The sequence below is a fragment of the Mastigoproctus giganteus genome, chromosome 1 (assembly GCF_048544385.1).
Source record: "Mastigoproctus giganteus isolate SK-2022 chromosome 1, ASM4854438v1, whole genome shotgun sequence".
Classification (NCBI taxonomy): domain Eukaryota; kingdom Metazoa; phylum Arthropoda; class Arachnida; order Uropygi; family Thelyphonidae; genus Mastigoproctus; species Mastigoproctus giganteus.
The window spans coordinates 246,115,210-246,138,898 of NC_143575.1; the positions used below are offsets into that span (position 1 = coordinate 246,115,210).

The 23,689-nt window shown below is 36.3% G+C and overlaps 1 protein-coding gene across 1 annotated transcript in view; it reads right to left on the reverse strand.

Moving 5' to 3' along the window:
- The window catches only part of kl-2 (dynein heavy chain 2, axonemal kl-2), a 1,174,416-nt gene that overhangs the window by 452,653 nt on the left and 698,074 nt on the right, over window positions 1–23,689 (reverse strand). Inside the window, exons 44-45 of the mRNA XM_090369487.1 lie at window positions 22,247–22,463; window positions 10,947–11,096 (exon numbers count right to left, since the gene is read on the reverse strand). Coding sequence (XP_090225613.1) covers window positions 10,947–11,096; window positions 22,247–22,463 — 367 coding nt within the window. The remainder of the gene's footprint in view (window positions 1–10,946; window positions 11,097–22,246; window positions 22,464–23,689) is intronic.

The following is a 23,689-nucleotide window of genomic DNA, read 5'->3' on the forward strand; positions in this document are numbered from 1 at the left end:
CAAATATATAATATCAAAGTTATTCCCTGCATCCAGTTCTTTTGTGACTACATCATAGTATCCAATCAAATTGGTCAGACAAGACCTGCCCTTAACAAACCCATGCTGTGTCTGAGCTATAACTGAATTCTTGTCCAGATGATCCTGCAGTGCTTCTTTAACCAGTGCCTCCATTAATTTTCCTGGAACCGAAGTTAAACTAACAGGTCTATAATATGTAGAATAGATGTGCGAAATTTGCCTTTAGCCAGCAGGTGGTTAATTGCTGGAACAAACTTCCATCTGTCATCGTGGAAGTTGATAGGTTGAATAAATTTAAGGAGGAACTGGACAGGCATTTGATGGGAATGGTGTGATTTTTTTTTTTTTTTTGGCTGATGCTGCATAAGCTCATACACTTGCTTTCTTACATCACATGCCACTGCTACTACTACTACTACTACAAGCTTGATACTACACTAATTTGTTAGCAGGTGACATTTCAGGATTCTTGCCGAACCCCATCTTTGGACCATAAATGCTATAGGGACTGAAGAACATCTTCACAAACATGACAATTACTATTCAATGAATTAAGAAATTACAACTAACATTAAGTTAAAGAATGCATGCACTTGTATTAATATAATGTTGAGAATACAGAATATTTAGTTTTCTACAGTCAAGTTAAACCAAAAGTTAAATAATTAAATAGAAATACAAATTATAACTATATACACTTAGGAAGAACTGGATTTCTTACTTCCTGCTCTGTAAAACAAACAACAAAAACTTGTCTTGTGCAGCACTATACAAAGAGAACCAGGTAAGATAAAGTTCGTGGTTATCAAGGCCAGATGGACAAATGTTGAATATGGTAAGCTGGTTCCCGGATAAATACTTGAGCTGGAGATTCTATTGGAGTTTCAGATATCTGGGTGGGATATAATCTCAAAAGGTCTGATGCTGCTGTGCCATTTACCAGACATTATTATTAGCCATATGGTGCAAGGAAGCCTGAGACTTATGCTACACCAGCCAAAAAAAAAAAAAATTTGAAAATTACCCTGAGAGAGAGAGAGAGAGAGAGAGAGAGAGAGAGAGAGAGAGAGAGAGAGAGAGAGAGAGAGTCAGAAGTAGAAGGGAATAACCAAGAAAGAGTAGAATGATGATATCCAGCTCAGGACCCTGAGTGTGCCAAGCCCATAATTAAATAATGGGTTTGGCACACTGTTGAAGAAAACAATCAGCATGCTCTTGATGTTTGATCTGATCTGTCTTACCATTTATGGATGTCAAGATGACAAACTTTTCCACTGGGAGAACTATTTATTCTGTATATATTAATATATATAATAATAAAATAATACTATTATTTTATTAGGGGCTCACCAGATGTAAGCCCTTTGGGTTCTATTCTGGTGAACAGCAGAATCATGGCCATACAAAATTTGCTACTTGTTTAAAGCTTGCAGGTCATCTGGAACAGGACAAGATACAGTCAAAGGGAATGTTTTTGTGCATTCAGTGCAAAGAACATGAGGAAATTAGACATGAACTCAGCATTCTGAAGGCAGATATTGTTGGGATATCAGAGACTTGGTGTCACGCACATATAAGGAATGCAGAAATGGAATTTTGGGAGTACAATGCAAACAGGAAGGATCGACAGAATAGGAAGGGAAGAGGGGTTATGCTATTAGTTAAGAAACACAAAATCCAAGGAAGAACAGCCAGTCGACATGGCTGGACAGTGGAGTGTCAAGTCAGTTTGGTGTGACATAAGCACTGGGAAACCAAAATTGAGAGTAGGAGCGTGTTATAGGCCTAATGACTCTGATGAGTATAATAAATGATTGTACAGGGAAATAGAGTGGGCCAGTAAATCAGTGTCATATGGGCTTGGCACACCTAAGGTCCTGAGCTGGATATCATCATTCTTCTCTTTCTTGGTGACCCCCTTCTGCTTCTCTCTCTCTCTCTTTCTCTCAGAATTTTTTTTTTTTTTTTGGCTTGTGCAGCATAAGCCTCAGGCTTCCTTGTACCATATGGCTAATAATAATAAATAATAATAATAATAATCCTCACACTCTTTACATCAAACACACAAAAAGGCATCCCTCTTGGCAATATCATGTCCAGATAGATCCACAAATGAGATTATTAATGATATTGATGGTATATAAAGCATAATGTAATAATAATGTTGGTAATAGTATCCACCAATATAGTGCAAGGAAGCCACAGGCTTTTGTTGCACTGGAATAAAAAAACAAAAAAAAAACAAGCAGATAAAAAAATGCAAATTGCACGCTTTCCTCCTCACATAGGTAGCTATCCAGTTTACATTTGAATTTATTCAAACTGTCAGCCTCAAGTGCCTGTGAAGGCAACTTGTTCCAGCAAATCAATGACTCACTGGTTAAAAGAAAACTTCGGCATACTTGCATTATATGGGGTATATCAATGTGCCTGACATCATTCTTGCAGAGTCAAAGCATAATAGATATCGTTCATCATGAATATTTATACATTAGGAAAGTTAACTAAAGATAAAGAAATCGTACACTATTTGAAGTGTAAAAACTTAATTAAGAAGGAATTATTTTAATTGTTGTACTAATAATTTTTTGTGTATTAGAAAAATAAAAATCATGGCAATGTGGTTTTACATGGCATTGCAGATTTTGTTGTACAAAGCAATGTATTTTGAAAGACAGTTTCTTTGTAATACAAAGTTAGCACCAGCAAAAATATATTGTATATTATTTACTACTGGGCAACGAAAACCCGTTTAACCATCACCATGGAACATATTGATATAAGTAGTAATACTGCAGTAAATTATTACCAACTTCTAAGAGACATATGTAGCTGGAAATTGTTGGCGAATCTAATTCTTCTTGGCAGTGATGAACATATTGTCGAAATTGATGAGATGTTATTTGTTAAAGGCAAACACTACCATGATCACAATCTTCATAAGCAAACTTGGCTGTTTGCAGTGTATGATGTTGACGAAAAAGTAGAATGCATCCGATTTAGCATTAGCATTACTAGAGCCATTTGATGCAAGAAAGCAAGCTTATGCAGCATCATCCAAAAAAAACCACTTCCACTTCACCCCTCTGTTCGTTCAAAATACCTGTCCAGCTGAGCCTTAAACTTATTTGGCCTGACGTAGCCCAGTGGTCAGGAGCGAGAGAGCTTAGCACGCGTTCCTTGAGTGGACCGGGGTTCAAGCCCCTGACTACTAAATACGATAAATATTTGTATTGAAGATTTATTGTAAACTCTACTGACTTGGTTGTCGTGCCGGAGTATAAACAGAAAATTTATTTATTTATTTATTTATTTAGGCTATCAACTTCCACGACAAGGGATGGAGGTCTGTTCCACCAACCAAACAACCAACCACCTGCTGGCTAAAGGCAAATTTCCGCACGACTATCCTACATCTGTCTTTCCTTAATTTGAATTTATGCCCTCTCAGGTGATTATTTTAACTAAAAGGAAGAATCCCATCAGCATTGAGCATGCTCAAACCACTCAAGTCTTTATATCATCATTCTTCTCTTTCTTGGTGATTCCTCTCTAATTCTCTCTCTCTCTCTCTCTCTCTCTCTCTCTCTCAGGGTAACTCAGGAATTTTATTTTTGGCTGGTGCAGCATAAGCCTCAGGCTTCCTTGCACCATATGGCTAATAATAATAATAATAATAATACACCTCTATCAGATCACCTCGCTGGCACCTAGTCTCCAGACACTGTAATTTGCAAAACTTAAGCCTTTCTTCATAAAAGCACCCCTTTGTTCCATTCACTAATCTTGTTACCCTTCTCTGTACTCGTTCCAGCAGCTCTACATCCTTCTTGAAATGAGGCCTCCAGACCTGTATACAGTACTCTAGGTGTGGCCTGATCATTGCCTTACAAGGGAATATTGACCATATATTGACCATACAAGGGAATAATCACCTCCTTATCCCTGCTAGAAAAATTCCTATATATCATTGACAATACACCATGAGCTACTCTTGCAGCCCATCTGCACTGCTCAGAGAACTTCATATCTGCCTGTACAACCACCCCAGGTCCCTTTCATTCATTACCACTGTCAGTGTAGTACCACAGAGTTGATACGTTCTTCTGGGGTTGCTGTTTCCCATATGTAGTACTTTACATTTGTCAATGTTAAACTTCATTTGCCACCTCTCAGCCCATCTGCTCAACCTTTCCAGATCCTGTTGCAGTAGCATAGTGTCAGTGGTGTCCTTGACAACCCTGCCAACCTTCGTATCGTCTGCAAACTTGGACATTAAGCTTGATATACCATCATCAATATCATTTATAAATACAGAAGACAATAATGGACCCAACACTGAACCCTGAGGGACTCCACTAATAACATTAGTCCACAATGAGCAGTGTCCATTGATTACCACTCTCTGTCTTCTCCCCCTCAACCACTGCTTTATCCATAGCAGCAATTTGCCTCCAATGCCACACTGCTCCAATCTGTGCAGCAGTCTTTCATGTGCAACAGTATCAAAAGCCTTTCTAAGATCCAAGTATATAATATCAAAGTTATTCCCTGCATCCAGTTCTTTTGTGACTGCATCATAGTATCCAATCAAATTGGTCAGGCAAGACTTTCCCTTAACAAAACCATGCTGTATCGAGCTATAACTGAAGTCTTGTCTAAATGAACCTGCACTGCTTCTTTAACCAGTGCCTCCATTAATTTTCCTGGAACAGTAGTTATACTCACAGGTCTATAATTATTGTGTCAGCCTTTGAACCTCCTTTGTGAATTGGGGTCACATTTGCATATCTCCAGTCTCTGGGTAACTCGTCTGAGTCCATAAAAGCTCTCATAATTGTGGCTAAGGGTTTGCTTACTTCCTTTGCTGCCTCCTTTAATATAACTGGATAGATCCCATCCACCCCAGGTGCCTTTCTTGTGTTTATCTTCAACAATTTCTCCTCCACTTTACTCTCAGTTAGTACAAAATCATTAAGCACCCTGCTACAATTTGATAACTTTATGCCCTTTTCAAACCTTAATAACTCCTCATGTGTGAATGTAGATGCAAAATATTCATTCAGTTTGTTTGCTATCTGAGCAGGATCATCAACAGTCGAACCATCGATATCAAGTGGACTAATCAGATTCATCCCCTTCCTTTTAGAGTTTATATAAGTAAAGAAATCCTTGCTGTTTTTCTTAGCATCCTTTGCCAAAAATTTCTCGTAATCTACCTTCGCCTGCATAACCGCCTTTGTGACCTGATTATAGACTAGCTTATATCTGCCATAGGCTTCTAAGACACTTGATAATTTATATGCAACCCATGCATTTTTTCTTCTCTGTCACGAGTCTCATTAGTTCATTTAACAACCATTTAGGCCTAAACCTTGAACAATATTTCTTAATAGGTATAAAACATTTTAATAGCTTCCACGAAGGGAAGCATTCAAGAATTAATTCCTTGAATGCTTCCCGCTTAGAATTTACTGTTGGTAACATCGTCAGTTGATCCCACTGTACAGAATTTAAAAACTGTCTGAGACCACTGTACTCACCTTTATGGAAGCAAAAACCCTTTCCTTTAGCCCTGATGGTAATTAAATCTTTAAGTAAATCCCATCACTGCCACCTATTGGTTCCTTTATCTGCAAATTCTTAATACATGAATGATCACTGCTGATAACCAGATCAAGAGTATTACCCTGTCTGGTTGCCTCTCAAACATGCTGCTGCAGAAAACAATCATCCAATAAATCCATAAAAGTCTTACTAGCATGTGAGTGACAAACCCACAAGTTTCAGTCAATATCTGGGAAGTTAAAATCCCCCTATATAAGATATTCTGATTTTCTAGCCCACTCTATTGCTCTGTACAATTGTTCATTGTACACATTGGAGTCATTAGGCCTATAAGTAAAAAAGTAAAGTGCAGCCATTATCAACCCACTGCAGGATGGAATCCTCCTCAACAATTCATGCTGAGAGAAATGGACCATAATCTGCCATGCTGGTCCAGTGCGGGTTGGCAGATCGACCGTATTCAGCAATCAGGGGCTTGAACCACGGTCTACTCAAAGAGCGTGTGCTACTGCACTCCCGCTCCTGCCCACTCGGCTACGGAGGCCGTTTAACCACTCCTATTCTTATTTTTGCTTTCACAATGCTTATGTCACACCAATCTGACTCAACAGCACACTGGTCATCTATATCAACTGGATGTACTTCTTTTGATTTTATGTTTTTATTAATTAACAGCATGACATCTCTTTCCTTCCTATCCTGTCTATCCTTTCTGCACAGGTACTCCCCAAATTCCAATTCTGCTTTCCTAATATTAGTGTGACACCACGTCTCTGATATCCCAACAATAACCGCCTTTGATGTCTTGACCAACACTTCAAATTCATCAGATTTATTTACTATACTTCTAGCATTGATATACATGCACCTATTCCTATTCCTAGTTACCCCGACACATCTTATATACCCACCTGTTCCACGATGACTGCCATCAGTCCCTGAAAACCCCCAGCACTCCTCGTTCCAGGTCGCTTATTCTAATAGAGTGCAAGAATCACCTTCACCTCTGCCTGCAGCTACTTTTAACCTTTTAGTCTGTGAATTCCCCCAAGCTAGCAATTTTGCTACGCACCTAACACCGCCTCAATAGCATCAGCAAATATTCTAGCACCCTTTCTATTTAAGTGTATCCCATCCCTGTAGAAGCAGTTTCTCCTGTTAACAAGCACAGACCACATTGAAAAAAAAATTCTACCTCTTGAGCCTTGCACATTCCCTCCAGGGCCGAACTGATTGACAAGGCTCTCATCATGTACTCCCTCCTATCGTGTCTGGGCAGAATTGCAAACACTTTCAAATTGAAGTGTGTTCCAACAATCAACCACCCACTTCCTAAAGGCAAATTTCATTACAACCAATTTAGGACTGTCTTTCCTCAATTTGAATCTTGTTCTAGCAGATCTACATCTTTCCTAAAATGAGGCCTCCAGATGTATGCAGTACACAATGTGTGGATTGACCTTTGCCTTATACAAGGGGATAATCACCTCCTTATCTCTGCTAACCAAATACCTATATAACATTGACAAGACCCCATGACCTGATCTGGCAGCCTGTCTGCACTGCTCAGAAAACTTCACATCTGACTGTACAATTAACCCCCCCCCAAGTCTTTTTCATTCTCCATTACCCTGTTGCGCAGTCGGTATGTTACTCTGGGGCTACTGCTACCTATATGCTGTACTTTGCATTTGCCAATGTTAAACTTCAGTTGCCTCCTCTCAGCCCATCTGCTCAAATTTGTAGATCCTCTTGAAGTAGCAAACTGTACTTACTGTCAACAACTCTACCCACCTTTGTATCACCTGCAAATTTGGAAATTCAGCTTGATATAACTTCAACAATATTGTTGAAGATATAACTTCAACAATATCATTGATAAATACAGAAAACAAAACAATGGGCCCAATACGGACCCCTACTAATAACCTTAATAACCTGTCTTCTTCTTCTTCTCTTCTTCTCTGTCTTCTTCCACTCAACCATCCCTTTATCCATAGCAGCAACTTACCCTTAATGCCATACATCTCCAACTTGTACAGTGGTCTTCCATGTACAACAGTATCAAAAGCTTTCCTAAAATTGAGTATATGATAAGAAAATTATTTTTTGCATCCAGTTCCTTTGTGGAACTGGATGCAAAAAATATTATCTGATCAAACACACCATAGTATCTGATCAAATTGGTCAAACGAGACTTTTTCTTAACAAACCCATGCTCTGTCTGAACTAGAACTGCAGTCTTGTCTAGATGATCCTACAATGCTTCTTTAACCAGTGACTCCATTATTTTCCCTGGAACAGAGGTTAAACTAACAGTTCTGTAATTACTTATGTCACCCTTAGATCCTCCTTTGTGAATTGACTATACATTTGTTCATCTCCAGTCCGTGGGGATCCCCCTCGAGTCCAAGGATGCCTTCATAATCATGGCTAAGGGCCAGCTTACTTTCTCTGCTGCCTCCTTTAATATAACTGGATAGATCCCATCCACTCCAGGTGCCTTCCTTATGTTTAACTTCAACAATTTTTCCTCCACTTTGCTATCAGTTATTACAAAATCATTTAACTCCTTGTTAGAGTTTGATAAGATTCTGGCTTCCACTTCCCTACAGAATTCCACACATGTGAATGTAGATGCAAAAATACTCATTCAGTTTTGTCAGCTACCTAAGAAGAATCATGAACAATTGCACCACTGATATCAAGTGAACCAATTGATTCATCCTCTTCCTTCTAGAGCAGGGGTTGGCAAACTGCGGCTCGTTGAACATGTAATTGCAACTCTTTAACTTTTAGCCCACATGACAAGAGCATCGGGAATGGGCAGCAAAGTGAATATAACATTAGTGTCAGTGCAAGCCACAAACACTTCTCAGTTTAGTTTGGCTGCGCATTGCGAGCATTAATAAATAATATTTATTAATGATTATTTATTATTTATTAATAAATATTCATTAATAAATAATATTTCAAAATATATATATATTTTAATAAAACACCTTCCCTCTATTGCATTTCTTCAAAATCCCCCCCCCCCAGCTTGAGCTGAGGTGTGGCTCTTCAGATTCTTTTTTTTTTTTTTAATCAGATCAAAAATGGCTCTTCACTCAAAAAAAAGGTTACCGACCCCTGTTCTAGAGTTTACATAAGTAAACAAGTCTTTACTGTTTTTCTTTGCATCCTTTGCCAAAGATTTCTAGTAATCTGCCTTTGCTTGCCTAACCTCCTTTGTGACTGGATTACAGTCACAAAGTTTAACTGTTAGTTAAACTAACAGTTAAATGCATCTGTGAATCTTGATAATTTGTACACATCCCATGCATTTTTCTTCTCTGCCAAAAGTCTTAGTAGTTCACGTAATCATTATAGTTGTAAAACTAACACAATTTTTTGCAAACAGGTATTTTTGAATATTGATTCTAAAACAGTATTTTAGAATAGTGTTCTGCAACATTTTGCCTTAGATGGATAGGCAAAATCAAAATAAAAATTGAGGATTAGTAAATAAGTGGCTGGCTCTTGTAGAACAGGCATTCAGGAACGAATCCCATTTAATCATTGGTATGGCCGTTTTGGTTAGAGGAAAACCTCACAGGATTTCTAGAGGGAAAACTATCCAATGTTTTTTTTTTTTTTTTTTTTTTTTTCATACTATAACTAAATAGATTATAGTATGAAAAAGCTTGTGAATGATCCTTAATCCAGAAGGGAATTGAACCTAGTCGTTTTCCAAAGTGTGAAAGGATAGCAGCTATAACTACTATGATAGCCATAATGACTATCTCATTTAACACAATGAAATGAGACAAAACTTTACCCTAGGGGCTCACATCTGGTGAGTATGGTCTTGGCACACCTAGGGTCCTGAGCTCTCTTTCTTGGTGATTCTCTTCTCTTCTCTCTCTCTCTCTCAGGGTAATTCCGAATTTTTTTTTTTTTTTTTTTTTTCTGGCTGGTGCAGCATAAGCCTTAGGCTTCTTTGTGCCATATGGCTAATATAATAATAATAATGACCAAGAGCCACCAACGCTACCTGAAATTTGTTGTGGAGAGACTGACAATTGCCTGGAAAGAAGGAGGAAGGGACCTGATAGACCCCATTGAGCAACAGAAGACAGTGATAATTAACCTGAAGGATTACTTCCAGAAACACATAGCAGCACTCCAGCAGGTCGAGGAAGATAGACAAGTGATATACCCCACTCAATCTAAGCAAGGAGAGCCCCCCCAACCAGGAGGCACAAACAAAGCTAGAAAGATGGACAGAGCAGACACTACAATGATCTCCATCAAGATCACATAGATAAAATTGCTTCCAATGCATGGCTCACGAGCGGGATGCTCTTCCCCGAGACTCTCTTCCCCGGATTCATGCTCGCCATCCAAGACCAGGTAATCAACACCAAGAACTATAGAAAATACATTGCCAAGGAGCTTGGAATGCTCGATGACACATATCAACGATGCCACCTGGCCTCAGAAACGATCCAACACACCACCGCAGGGTGCAAGGTGATCACCGAGACTGACTACACTCATAGACACGACCAGGTAGCCAGGATAATGCATTAGAAACTAGCAATAAAATACCAGTTGATCGAAGAAAGTGTACCATACTATAAGTACGAACCCCAGGCAGTACTAGAGACCCCATCCCACAAGCTGTACTGGGACCATGCCCTAATAATGGATAAGACAATGCCGCACAACAGACTGGACATAACCCTTGTAGACAAGAAGGAAAAGGCTACATATCTGATTACCCAACACTGGCAACCTGCAGAAAACAAATGGGGAAAAATCAGGAAGTACACGAACCTAAGACAGGAGATCAAAGAAATGTGGCATATGCAACAAGTAATGACCATCCCTATGTCAACCACAGGTATGGTGCCAAAGACCCTACATAACAGCCTGGCAGCAACAGGTCTCCCAGCGAACACCTACAAAGAACTCCAGAAAGTCGCAATCCTGGACACCTGTAGGATAGTCAGAGAGTTCCTCGACCAACAGTACCACCAGACATAACAACAACCACCCTGTGTACTTGGTAGCAATACCTGTCACGAGGTGGAACCCTCAATATAACTGGGACAAGGCAAAAGATTCAATTTGTAGTTAGTTTATTACCTTGACATTTAGAGTAAAATGGAGATACAAAAACTGTTCAGTAATTTCTATGGCTAAGAAAATGGGCTATGAATAGAATACATACTGATGAGACTGCATGTATTCTATAGGCAGAAGCAACATGCATTTTGTAGACTTTTAGAGACTTCTACTTCATACCGTACTTGTTCATATGCTATACTTAAAACAAGCCACTGTAGAAATACATTTATGAAAACACTTACCATGTTCAATAGCATCTCTAAACAGGACTAGATTCATCCTGAGTGTTTCAGTAGATGAGTTATATTCCCTCAGCTTATCATTAACATAAGAGTTTAAAGCATCAATGTCCTGTACATCTTCATATACTCCTCGAGAGCTCATAAAACTTGCTAAAAGAAACATAAATTTCAAATCATCTATAAAAGTGGATTTATAAACTAAAAAATGTGATGTAAATTTGCATATATATACAGTGAAACTTCCCTTTAACGGACAGCCATGGGGAACGAAAATGTGTCCGTTGGAGAGAAGTGTCCACTAACAAGAAGTCTGAGGAAGAAAAAAAAAAAGAAAGAAAGAAAAATCGTTAAACGTTTAATGTAAAATTAAATTAAATTAAATTATATACAGATTTTGCACAATATTTTTGTAAATAATATACATACAATTGTGCTATGCATATTATGACTTTATCTTAAGAAAAATACATACAGTAATCACTTATTTTCTTCTGCACCTTCTTCTTCTCTGATAATTTTGTTTTAAACATTTGTTTGGAGTGAAGAAACCATCGAAAGTCCTTCAGTATCTTCTTCAGCGGCGAAAAACATTTTTAAATGATTGATTTGTATGAGCGCTTCTTCTATTTTCATCGGTGGTTCGTCGTTAATATGTTCTTCGACAGAATGACCTCCTTCCATTTCTTCATCCTCATGAGGAACTTCTTGAAAAATATCGATGATAATGTCATTGATATCTAGAGTACCATCTTCTGTAGTGAGGTTTGAGTCTATATCTGTGTAGCCAGGGTCACTTGCAGCGGAAGTATCGTACATTATCAACAGATGTTGAAGTTCTTGTTCTTCTTGGTGCTCCACATTGCTGTTCACAACTTCAATTTTTGCATTTGAGAAGCCAGACTTTACAAAACAGTTCACGACAGTTTGTTTTCTAATTGCGTTTACTGAAGAGGAAATCCATTGAATCGCATCTAGGATGCTGATTTTCTTTGCAAGGTCACTCGCACATGTTACATCGTTCATGTTTGCAATGAGATGTCTTAAAACACGTTTTCTGTAGTGAAGTTTTAAATTTTTTATTATCCCTTGAACCAAGGGCTGACACTCTGCAGATGTGTTTGGTGGCAGAAAAACGATTTGAATGTTGGACAATTCAATGTGTGGGTGAGATGCAGTATTATCCATGAAAAGAATAATTTTTCTGTTTTGACGAATCATGTTTTGGTTAAAGTGACTTATCCATTCGCTCATGATATCCCGTGTCATCCACGCTTTTTTTATTAGACTTCCAGTCAACATTCAACTTTATGCCCTTGAAACAATGAGGATTTTGTGGTTTTCCTATAACAAGAGGTTGTTCAAAGTCTCCCAGCATATTTGTACACAATAGTACAGTCAGGCGTTCCTTAGAAATTTTTCCGCCCTGGCACTTTTCGTTTTTAAGACTCATTGTTTTTTCAGGAAGAGCTTTAAAAAACAACCCTGTTTCATCACAGTTGTAAATATCCTTAGCTTCAAAATCACGACATAAATCTTCCAATTTGACGGTCCACTCTGTTACAACCCCAGTATCAACAGATCCACCTTCACCACTTACGGTTTTTCAAGAAATTTTATGCCGAGTTTTGAACTTGTCTAGCCATCCCACAGAAGCTTTGAACTCATTTACTCCCATAGATTTCGCAACCTCCAAAGCCTTTTCCCTAATAATAGGCCCATTAATGGGAATTTGTTTAGCACGTGCGCAACAAATTTTAAGTCCAACAGTTTTCGGGAATGATTTTTGAACCTGATCATTTCCGTGTTGCCAAAATTGTTTGAGCAGTTCATTTTTTTTTCTTTAGGATGTCGCTTACCTGCGTCTTCCCGATTTTGAATTTTGCAGCAAGATTGCGAACACTATTTTTTTGCCGATCATACGCATTAATGAGTTCGACTTTATCTTTTAAATTACGAGATGTTTAGTTAGATGTTTACGAGAAGACATTGTGCACTTCACACGACACTGAACAAAACTGAAATCTGAAACTGAAAAGACAAAAGGCCGACCATATTCCCCCCCCTGCACACACCGAATTCATCAGAAGTTTTAAATGTGCCTTAAAATTCTTGAAAAAGGGTTTAGAACCGCGACGTAAACCTTGATAAAATTCAGAGAATCGGAAATAGAAAATAAACACACGATTGAGGCAATACGTGGATGAAAAGTTCCTAGAAAAAGGGCCGTGAGCTCGCCCGCTGTCTGTTATGGGGAGATCAAATTAAGTGCTAATCTAAACGAAACAGTGCAGATTGCCTGTCTGCGTCCGTTACAGAGAATGTCCGCTAGACAGAAGCTGCAAATACGTTAAAACCAATGGAGGTGAGTTGGGGAATTTGAAAATGTCCGTTGTAGAGAGATGTCCGTTAACGAGAGGTGTCCGTTAGGAGAAGTTTCACTGTAAATAAATATTTCAATATGTCATACAACATAATGAGAACTTCAATTCAATGTGGCACAGATTTGATAAGAGAATGCCTGAAAAATATCTAATATGATATTTAATTATTTCACCTTTTAACCTGCTGCAGACTTAGTGGCCTATGACAATTTGAAACATATTTATGATTTATGAGAGATACCATGAAGGACAAGAACAGCATGTATAGGGCATTATATATAATATTTATGAGTATATAAATTAAAGTAGTCAAATATAGTTTTATTATTCTTTTAACCCCAAACACTTACAGTCATTTCAAAATGTAAAATGGAAGCATTGCACAGAATTTAACAATTATATTAATATTTGAATAACACTTATCAAAAATGGCAGAACTCTCAATATATATACTCATTACTTTTTAAATTTTTGAGATTTTTAGCCACATCCCAATTCTGGAAACCTTTTAACTACTATTCTGAAATGCATGATGGAAATGTACAGAAATGAAAACACAGACAATTATATAAATACATATATATGTTCAGACTAAGATATCAATTTTAATAGAGGAAATATTTGAATCTTTTACATTCAAAATGGTGAGGACATGCAGTTTTCTGAATAAACGTAAATTTGTATAATGGACATCATTAATATAAATATTCTAGGACATACCTATTCTTTAATATAGGTATTAAAGATAAAAGTAAGGTGAAAAGGCATGACTCCATCAACTTTGAGAAATTAGAATCCATAAAACTTTAATAATATTAGATAAAATGTAATGTATTCAAAAGAGTACCATATGTATCAAACTCAGAAAGACACTAATACTAAACTAATCATTACTAGTTTGGTATTACAACTATGAAAACATGGTTAATGCCAAATTGTCAACCACCAAAATCATATGCAAAGCCTGTTGAATACTTTCCTTCAAGTTTCTATCATAATAATAAAAGGCATTTCTCAAGAAAAAAAAAACACTGTAAATGATATAATGAATTAAAATCATCTACCTGGAGCAAATTCAATATGGGTCTCACAGCTGTAATGATTTAAAATAGTATTTTTTCAGTAATTAAAGATAGAATTATTATTCAATAAATTATTCAATATAGTGTCACTTCATAAGTGTCAGAATAAAAAAAAAAAATAAATAAAGTGAAGATTTGCAAGTATTTCTTGCTTTATATCCCAAAAATACTAAATGGTATATACAGAATAAACCACACAAACCCACTCTGGAAATTTTTTTTTTCCTGCAAAATCTTCTGCTTGCATTATAAAGTAAAACAATAATTAATTTTTATTTATAAAACTATATTTACAATTTTGAATTTCTGATGTGTGTCATTTTCCCCTTTTTTTCTTTCCAAGAAAAAAAATTCGCAAATTTATGTATTTACAGAAATTTAATGATTTTTTTTAAAGTAAACCAGAAATTAAAAAAAAAAAAAGGTAAGAATTTAATTCAATGGGATATAATAGAAAGAAATAAAATATGGCTGTAGTGTAATTTTATTTTTATGCTTTGGGCACAGCATACAAATAAAATTTGTACATTACATTGAGTGTCATTATAAGTGAAAGTAGTGAATTCAAGCTCCAAAGAACAAGTTTTTTGAAAACTTTGCTATTTTATTTACTTAACTGTCATAATATATTGTACTTTATAAGTACCATTACAGTTCTAGTTACCCTTGTTATTTTTATTTTTTAATTTAGATACAGAGATTTTGTAGATTACAACTTAATATACCTAAAAACTGTTGTTTTGTTCGAATCTTGCTACCATTGTTATAAAGAGAGTGAGTGGTAGGGAATTCAAATTTTTTTAATTGTGGTAAATAGGCAGCTCTAATGTAAAACTAGATAGTATGATATGCAGCACAGTACTAGGAATTTATAAAACATTAAAACTGTCAATTAAATTAAATCAATTACATCAATTAGTCAATTAACCAAATAATCAAGGCCTTGAATGGGTTGAGCAAGCTCAATGTTGAAGGGATTCTTCTTCTTGCTCAGATTAAGAACCTGAGGGTGAGGACATAGATTCAAATTGTGGAAAGACAGTTGTAGAATAGATGTGCAGAGACAGTTGTAGAACAGATGTGCAGAGACAGTTGAAGAATACAATTGCCTTTAGCCAGCAGGTAGTTGACTGCTGGAACAGACTTCCATCTCTTGTGTAAGTTGATAGCTTAAATAGATTTAAGGCTGAGCTGAACAGGCATTTGGAGTGAATGGATGGGTGAAATGGGAGGGGTTTTTTTTTTTTTTTTTTTGGCTGACACTGCATAAGCTTGTTTTCTTGCATCATATGCCTCAACTATTTCCCTGTTTCTAAGTGCATAATATGCATTTATGTAATATTGTGTTATATTATGTTGCTGAACTGAGATTATTCCTTAAATGTCACTCTCCTTTTGTATTAGTCATGTGACTGTTTGATTGTATATGTATTCTTTGCCTATTTATTTATATTCACTCATATAACATTTATGTATTCTTAATGATGCATTCAAGTAATATTGTAAAATACTATGTCTACTGAACTGAGACAATCTCTTAAATGCTTCTCTCCTTGTATATTAGCAAGAAATTCTCTGGCTTCATATTCCGTTTCCAGGGTAAGGTGTAAACCTCAATCTGATTTAAATAACATAAATAAAACTAATGCTAATGCTAAAAATTTATAAATCTTATTAATTTTTATTTTTAATTAAATTGTATTTAAACAGAAATCATGCTGCAGACTAAAGCAGCAGAGCAATGTGCACAAAGTAGCAGGACCGCTGTGGATTGGGTGAGAACCAAAGGGGACGATTTTCCAACGCATCACAGCCTAAAAAAAATGTGCAAAATGTGACATTTTTTTGGACCTTTCTGGAACAGGACATGATCTAGCCATGGAGGATGTCTTTGTGTGCCAGATGCACAGAATGTGAAGAAATTAGGCACCAACTCAGCATTCTGATGGGCATCTATGAGAGTTTGAAGAGTCCGGTAGATACCCCCTCAAAGGAATTTAAATGGGCGGCATCAAGCTCTCAGCTGCCCAACCCAATGCCAGGGCTCACTCTTGTGCACCAGGCAACACAGCGGCAATCTTCAGGGCAGAATGTGCTGGTCTCACAGGAGCTAGTCATTGTCAGGGAGACAGGTAATATACTGTGTAAAAAGGATAGGGTAGAATAGGACAAGGGTATGTCTGCCAGGGACAAAAGTTGATGTTGTAGAGCATATATCATCTTTTAAGGGCACAAAGGGTGATATTGTGGTACACCTTGGCAGTAATGACATTAAGAGTAGGAGATCTTCAGATTTACTTAACAAGTACAGAACAATATTGAAAAAAAGTCACAAGTTATGGTTAAATTTAAAAGTGTCTGCAATTCTGCCCAGACACGATAGGTGGAGTACATGATGAGAGCCTTGTCAATCAATTCAGTCCTGGAGAGATTGTGCAAAACTCATGTGGTGGAATTTTTCTCAGTGTGGTCTGTGCTTGTTGACAGGAGAGACTGCTGCTACAGGAATGGGATACACTCAAATAGAAATTTGAAAGAATGTTTGCTGATGCTATCGATGCAGTGTTAGGTGGATTGGAAAACTGATAGCTTGGAGGAATTCACAGACTAAAAGATTAACAGTAGCTGCAAGCAGAGGTGGAAGTGATTCTTGCATTGCTTCTATAGAATGAGCAGTGGCCTGGAGGGAAGGGTGCTGCGGATTTCAGGGGCTGGTGGAAGTCACCATGGAACAAATAAATACATGGGCTGTGTTAGGGTAACTAAGAATAAGAACAGGTGCATGAACACCAATGCTAGGAGTATAGTAAATAAATTTGATGAATTTGAAGTGCTGGTCAAGACATCAAAGGCAGATATTGTTAGGATATCAGAGATAGTGTCAGACAGATATAAGCAGTGCAGAATTGAAATTTGGGGAGTACAATGCGTACAGAAAGGATACACAGAATAGGAAGGGTGGATGGATTATGCTCTTAGTTAAGACAAACAAAATCTAAAGATGCATCCAGTTGATATAGATGAACAGTGCAATAGTGAGATATAAACACAGGGAAAGCAACAATGAGAGTAGGTGTGTGTTAAAGGACTAATGACTCTAATGAGTACAACAAACAATTGTGAAAGGAAAGGAGTGGGCCAGTAAATCAGAATGTCTAATAATGTGGGATTTTTACTTTTCAGATATTGACTGGAACTTGTGGATTGGTCACATGTACAACACTAGCAAGACTTTTGTGGATTTATTGGATGACTGTTTTCTGCAGCAGAAGCATGCTTGAAAGGAACCAGAGAGAGTAATACTCTTGATCTGGTTATCAGCAGTTATTATTCATAAAGGAACCACTGGGTGGCAGTGATCACAGTATACCGAAGTGGGATATATATACTCAAAAAAAAAAAAAAAAAAAAAAACTACCATCAAGGATAAAGGGAAGGGTTTTTGCTTCTGTAAAGGTGACTAAAGTGGTCTCAGACAATTTTTAAATGCTATGCAGTGGGACCAACTGATAATGTTACCAACAGCAAATTCTATATGAGAAGCATCAAGGAATTAAGCATAGAAGCTACTAGGCTTTTTATTCCAATCAAGGAATACTTTTCAAGGTTTAGGCCTAAATGGATGTCAGTCGAACTAATGAGACTCATGGCAGAGAAGAAAAATGCATTGGATGCATATAAATTATCAGGTGACACAAAAGTCAATGGTAGATATAAGCTAGTCTGTAATCAAGCCACACAAAGGAGTTTAGGCAAGCAAAGACAGATTACAAGAAATCTTTGGCAAAGGATGCAAAGAAAAACAAAGACTTCTTTACTTATATAAACTCTAGAAGATAGGGGATAATCATATTGGTCCACTTGATGTGGATGGTTCAACTATTGATGATCCTGCTCAGATAGCTGACAAACTGAATCAGTATTTTTGCATCTGCATTCGCACATGAGGAATTCCGTAGGGAAGTGGAGGGTAGAAGCTTATTAAACTCTGACAAGGAGCTTAATGATTTTATAATAACTGAGAGCAAAATGGAGAGGAGATTATTGAAGTTAAACACCTGGGATCTATCCAGTTATATTAACACTTTGACCGCCGCGTTGGGAATATATGTCCGACACCATAAGGTTTTCATATGCTGCGTCGGATATATCTTGCTGATAGCAGGAGCTACATCGGCCTATAGTGCTGACAATTCTTGGAAATTTACATTATTTTTAAAAAGTGTGGCCTCTGGTGATACATGTGATGAAATTTGAATGGCACTGTGAGGAAAAAATAAGCAAGTAACTGCTCATCATTTAAAAATTCTTTATTATACGGATTTTACAATTACAAAATTATGTAGATTTATGGTGTTGTCCAAAACCCTCTAAACACATGAAAAGCTAATGAATACAGTCTGGGCAATAAGTAGAAACTTTTTATCCCCTTTCTGCTAGCAACTGATCTTCCTTCAGACTGTTTCAATTTTACATTACAAAAAACGCACATTCTTCTAACTTTCTTGTTGTTTGTAGTTAGCATATAAGTATTACCACATTTTGGCTTTTCATGTTTTTCTTTCCATTCTATATTTAGCAAATCTGTAACTATCTCTTCTCGAAAACTTCTTATCTTTATATTTTTTGCATGCCACTCTTGTACACCATGCACGCACTGACAAGTGATATACCTATATACTCTATCACTAATTTTCGGTACTACTTTATCCCTTTTCTGAGTGTTGTGGCATATGAACCCATTTGGTCCGACAGATCAATGCCTGCTTTTCCCTTATTATATGCTAGAATAGAGAGTGTTTTTTGTTTGGCTTCCTTTCGTCTTCCTTTACTGGTGGAGGGTCCATCAACCATTTCTAAGGGCATGCATTTTTTGTCAGTAGTCTCACATCATGAGCATCTTGCCACTTTAGAATAATAATCCCATTTTTTTTCTTCCTTGGCGATCATCGCCCCTTTATTTAGCTTTGAGTACATGACTTCTTTAGGCCTAAAGTTTTTACTGGCTTGTAATGTACCAACAATGGAATTTTTTGATGAAGAAATGATAACGCCAGATGGTAGCTCAGACAAAAATTGTCTATGCACAAGGTGCGACCTTCATTTAGAAGTCCTTGCAATAATTCTTCGCAGACCTTTGCAACTAAACCTAAGGATTTTCTATAACTTTCAGATCTACCCGAATAAATTTTACTCGACCAGGTATATTCTTCAGTGGAATATAACTTGAACAGCTTGATTCCATATCTGTGAGCTTTATTTGGTATGTATTGTTGGAATATCAGCCTGCCCTTTCAAGGACTAAGAGTTTCGTCAACGACATAATCTTGGCCAGGAAAAAATAATTTCTGATATTTGAGCTGCAAAACATCTATCAGGTGTTGTATCTTACTGAGTCTGTCCCGTGGAATGGTGGTTTTGTTTAGTGAAAAGTGAATGAGGCGTAACAATAATTCAAATCTGTTGAGAAACAATTTTTGACACTAAGTTATTTTTATAGATAGGTTTGGTTGACCAGTAAGATGCAATACTGCCCAATCTTACTAGTCCCATCCAGATGAGAAGCACAAAAAACTTTATCTCTTCAGCAGTCATTGGAACCCACTTTTTTAGATGACTCTGCCGTGAAGCTCAGGTATTCTGAATTTTCTGAATTATTGTAACAGAAACAAACAGATATTGGCATATCTTTGTTTCTGTTACAATAAGATTTATGAGTTCTTCACCAAAAAAAAAATAAAATAAAAATGCTTCAAGATGAGTAATATTTCTTGATATGTCTATTTGCATTCCCGATTTTCCTGTAAAATCAAATCTTGTTTGGTGTCCTTCGTATTCAGTCCATTCAATAACTTCATTTGTTTCAGTCGCTTCAATCTCAGGCTCTTTGGTCTTTTCAAATTGCTCATCAGTGTTTTCTTCTGCCATCCAGTTTTGAAGCACTTCTTCAATATTTTTCGGTATTTCAGTATCTCTTTCTTCATTTGAAGAAATATCCCAGTCAGGATCTTTTACCGAATCATCAAAGTCGAAATCTTCTTTTGCATCTTGAGAACTACTACTAAGCTTTTCAGCAATTTCTCTCAGTTCCTCTTCTTTTGGTAATTTTCTTTTAGCCATTGCTTTTTAGAGTTTTTTTTTTTTAACAATGCACTTGTACAAACTTGTGGAGAAACACACAACACAATATAATGGATAATACAGTGTGCTAAGAACTTGTCTTGACAAAATCTCTAACAATACTGGCAAACTTATTGCAATGTTTGTGAGTTTATTTTATTGCAATTAGTTTATTGCAGAACACGCCCCACATGCAATAAACTAATCACAAACGACGTTCGCATGCGTGCCGTAATAGCGTCACACTTTTGTGGCCGACATGGCTTCTCAAAACTATTGGGCCACATTGGCCACATATATGCAACACAAAAAAAGATTTTTTTTGATAATTTAAGCAAAAAAAAATGACACAACACTGACATTACAATATTTATTGTAGAATTACTAATCAAATTATTTACTAAATATTTTTGGCCCCAGGGGAATTTTTTCTTAAACTAGCTTGGCAGTCAACGTGTTAAAGGAGACGGCAAAGGAAGTAAGCAAACCCTTAGCTATAATTATGACAGCATCCTTGGACTCTGGGTTCGTCCCTATGGACTGGAGATGGGCAAATATATCCCCAGTTCTAATTGAGGTGTATAATGCCTTGAATGGTTTTAGCATCTCAATTCTGATGGGAATCTTTCTCTTACTCAGATTACAAACCTGAGGACTTCCATCTGTCGTTGTGGAAGTTGATAGGTTAAATAAATTTAAGGAGGAACTGGACAAACATTTAGAGGGAATTTTTTGTAATTTTTTTTTTTTTTTTTTTTTTTGGTTGATGCTGCATAAGCTCATACACTTGCTTTCTTGCATCACATGCCACTACTACTACTTTCCAACTGGTTTGTTTCTGATCATGCAAATGATAGATGAACAGAAACAAATGCAGAAAGCGGCAGTTTATGGATATTTCTAGGTAAAGTATGATAGTGAACTGCCAATGACAGCAAATGATGGCTTATGGTACCAATTTCAATTATGCTAGCATTACCATTACCAGAAGTGGTAGCATGGCTTATGCTACCACTTCAATTTCAAGTGATATCACTAGACTTTGTGCAAGAACTACCCTTGATCATGTGTAGCATGACTGCAATCTTAATCACAATATATTATTCATAGTTTGGCATATAATCACTAATGGAGTCTGTCTACCAGCTGATGAGAAGCCAGTAAGCTTTGAAACAACTATCTTGGTGGTTGTCTCAGATTTTTAAATATAAAATATATAGGGGATTTGCCTTTTCTGATGAGCCTATACAATTTAAAAAGATATTATCAACTTAGGCCATACCATTGCCTAAGTTGGTATTGGTAGTGATAATGGTATATCTGTTTCTAAGCTGAACTCTAAGCCTTGATGGTCAAAAATTTAGTCCTCAGTCTTTATTGGGAAAAGAGTATTTATAGAATAAAAGATCTCCCTGTGCTTGAAATCTAATGTGGAAGAGTGTACAAATTTTATTTGAAACAAAACACTATTTACAAAATAACACTAGTTACAATAAATTTTTTTGTAACACTAGTTACAAAAAAATTATGTTTTGAATAATTTTTTTGTTTGACCATTCAGGTTTTCCAAGTACTTTTTTTGCTGTTAATATAATATCATCAAACTGCCAAATTAGAGAATATGAACTAAAAACCTTTACTACTATATAAAAGAAACAAAACAACACATATGTTCCACATTGGAAAAGAAACATAATTTACATAAAAAATAACTAACCAAATATTGGAAATTCCTTGTCTGGACAAATGCCACCAAAAGTTTGGTCAAAATGGATTCCAAGTTTTTCACATAGAAGTCCATAAAACCATGCCTTATCCTTGTCATTAGTTAGACGATCAGAGAATACATGGTGACATTCATGAAACCATAAACGTATCATTGCTTGACTAGTATCAATAAAATCTTTATCAGCAAGAAGAAGTCCTTGTATTACCTAAAAATCAGAAATTCAGTCTTTAGTGATCCACAAATCAAACAGTGCCTGTATAGATTATTGGAATATATCTCTTTAGGCACTTTTTGGAAAAATTCCAATATAAAATATTGGAATTTTTATATTTTTTAATAATGCAGATATAAAGTAGTTTGTATTTTAAAATATATACATGTATATAAAGCAAGAGCATAAAAATAAGTTGCAAAAGTGATATAAATGATTTCTACAAGGGCCAACAAGGCAATAAACCTAGTTAAATACCAAAAGTATATTGTTAAAATAAGTGAACTAAGCATGTTATATCATGTGATACAGGGTATGTACATTGCCCATCAGGAAAAGATTGGCTGTTTCATTCTTAAAATAGATATGAAAACTACACCAAAAGTTCTGACTATTTCAAACAGATTGCTGATAAAAAAAAAAAAATCTTTAACTTTTGAAAGGTTAATGTTATTAATTCAGCCCAAATTAAACAGGTTTTATTAATGATAAAAAGGGGAATTTTTTACTTTTTAAACATTTTGTTCAAGGAGTAAAATACAGCAAATTGATCTGATTTTATATATATCAAACCTACTGACTGAAAAACTGTAAAACTTAAGGTATTTTTTAAATTTTATTTGGAAAACTATATTCATATTAACTTGATGCTAGTGAATGCAAACCTAAAGGACAGTGAAAGTTTACTTCTATTTACAGTGGACTTTCAGAATAATGGCACCTTCGGGGATTCAAGGTACTGTTATTGTAATTTTTCCGTGAAAGTTTCATTTTTAATATATTTAATGCAGAGATAATGGGGTTAAATAAGAAATAGAGAGATTAATAATGCAATTTTATTAACTGCACATAAAAAAACATAAATATGTTGACGATCCATGTTATATTCTGCCATTAACACACTCCTGCTCATGCCCCATTCTATTTTCTTTATAATATCAAGTTTAGTCTGCACGGGTAACACAGTAGTGTAGTCACTATCCTCCCCACACCGGGTAAAAGGTCCAGGTTAGAATCCCGCCAATGACGCAAGGAACTTTAATGGGTTTATTCACTCATTGGCCGAGTTAGTCGGTCTCAGGTGTTGATAGCAAGGTTTTCTCCCCCAGAAACTGGGCTTTTCATTCAGCAAAACAGGCAAATAGACCAGAGAATGCACGCAATTTACAGACACAATACACATGGGTATATGAATTGACTTTTCAGGTGACCCTAATGTA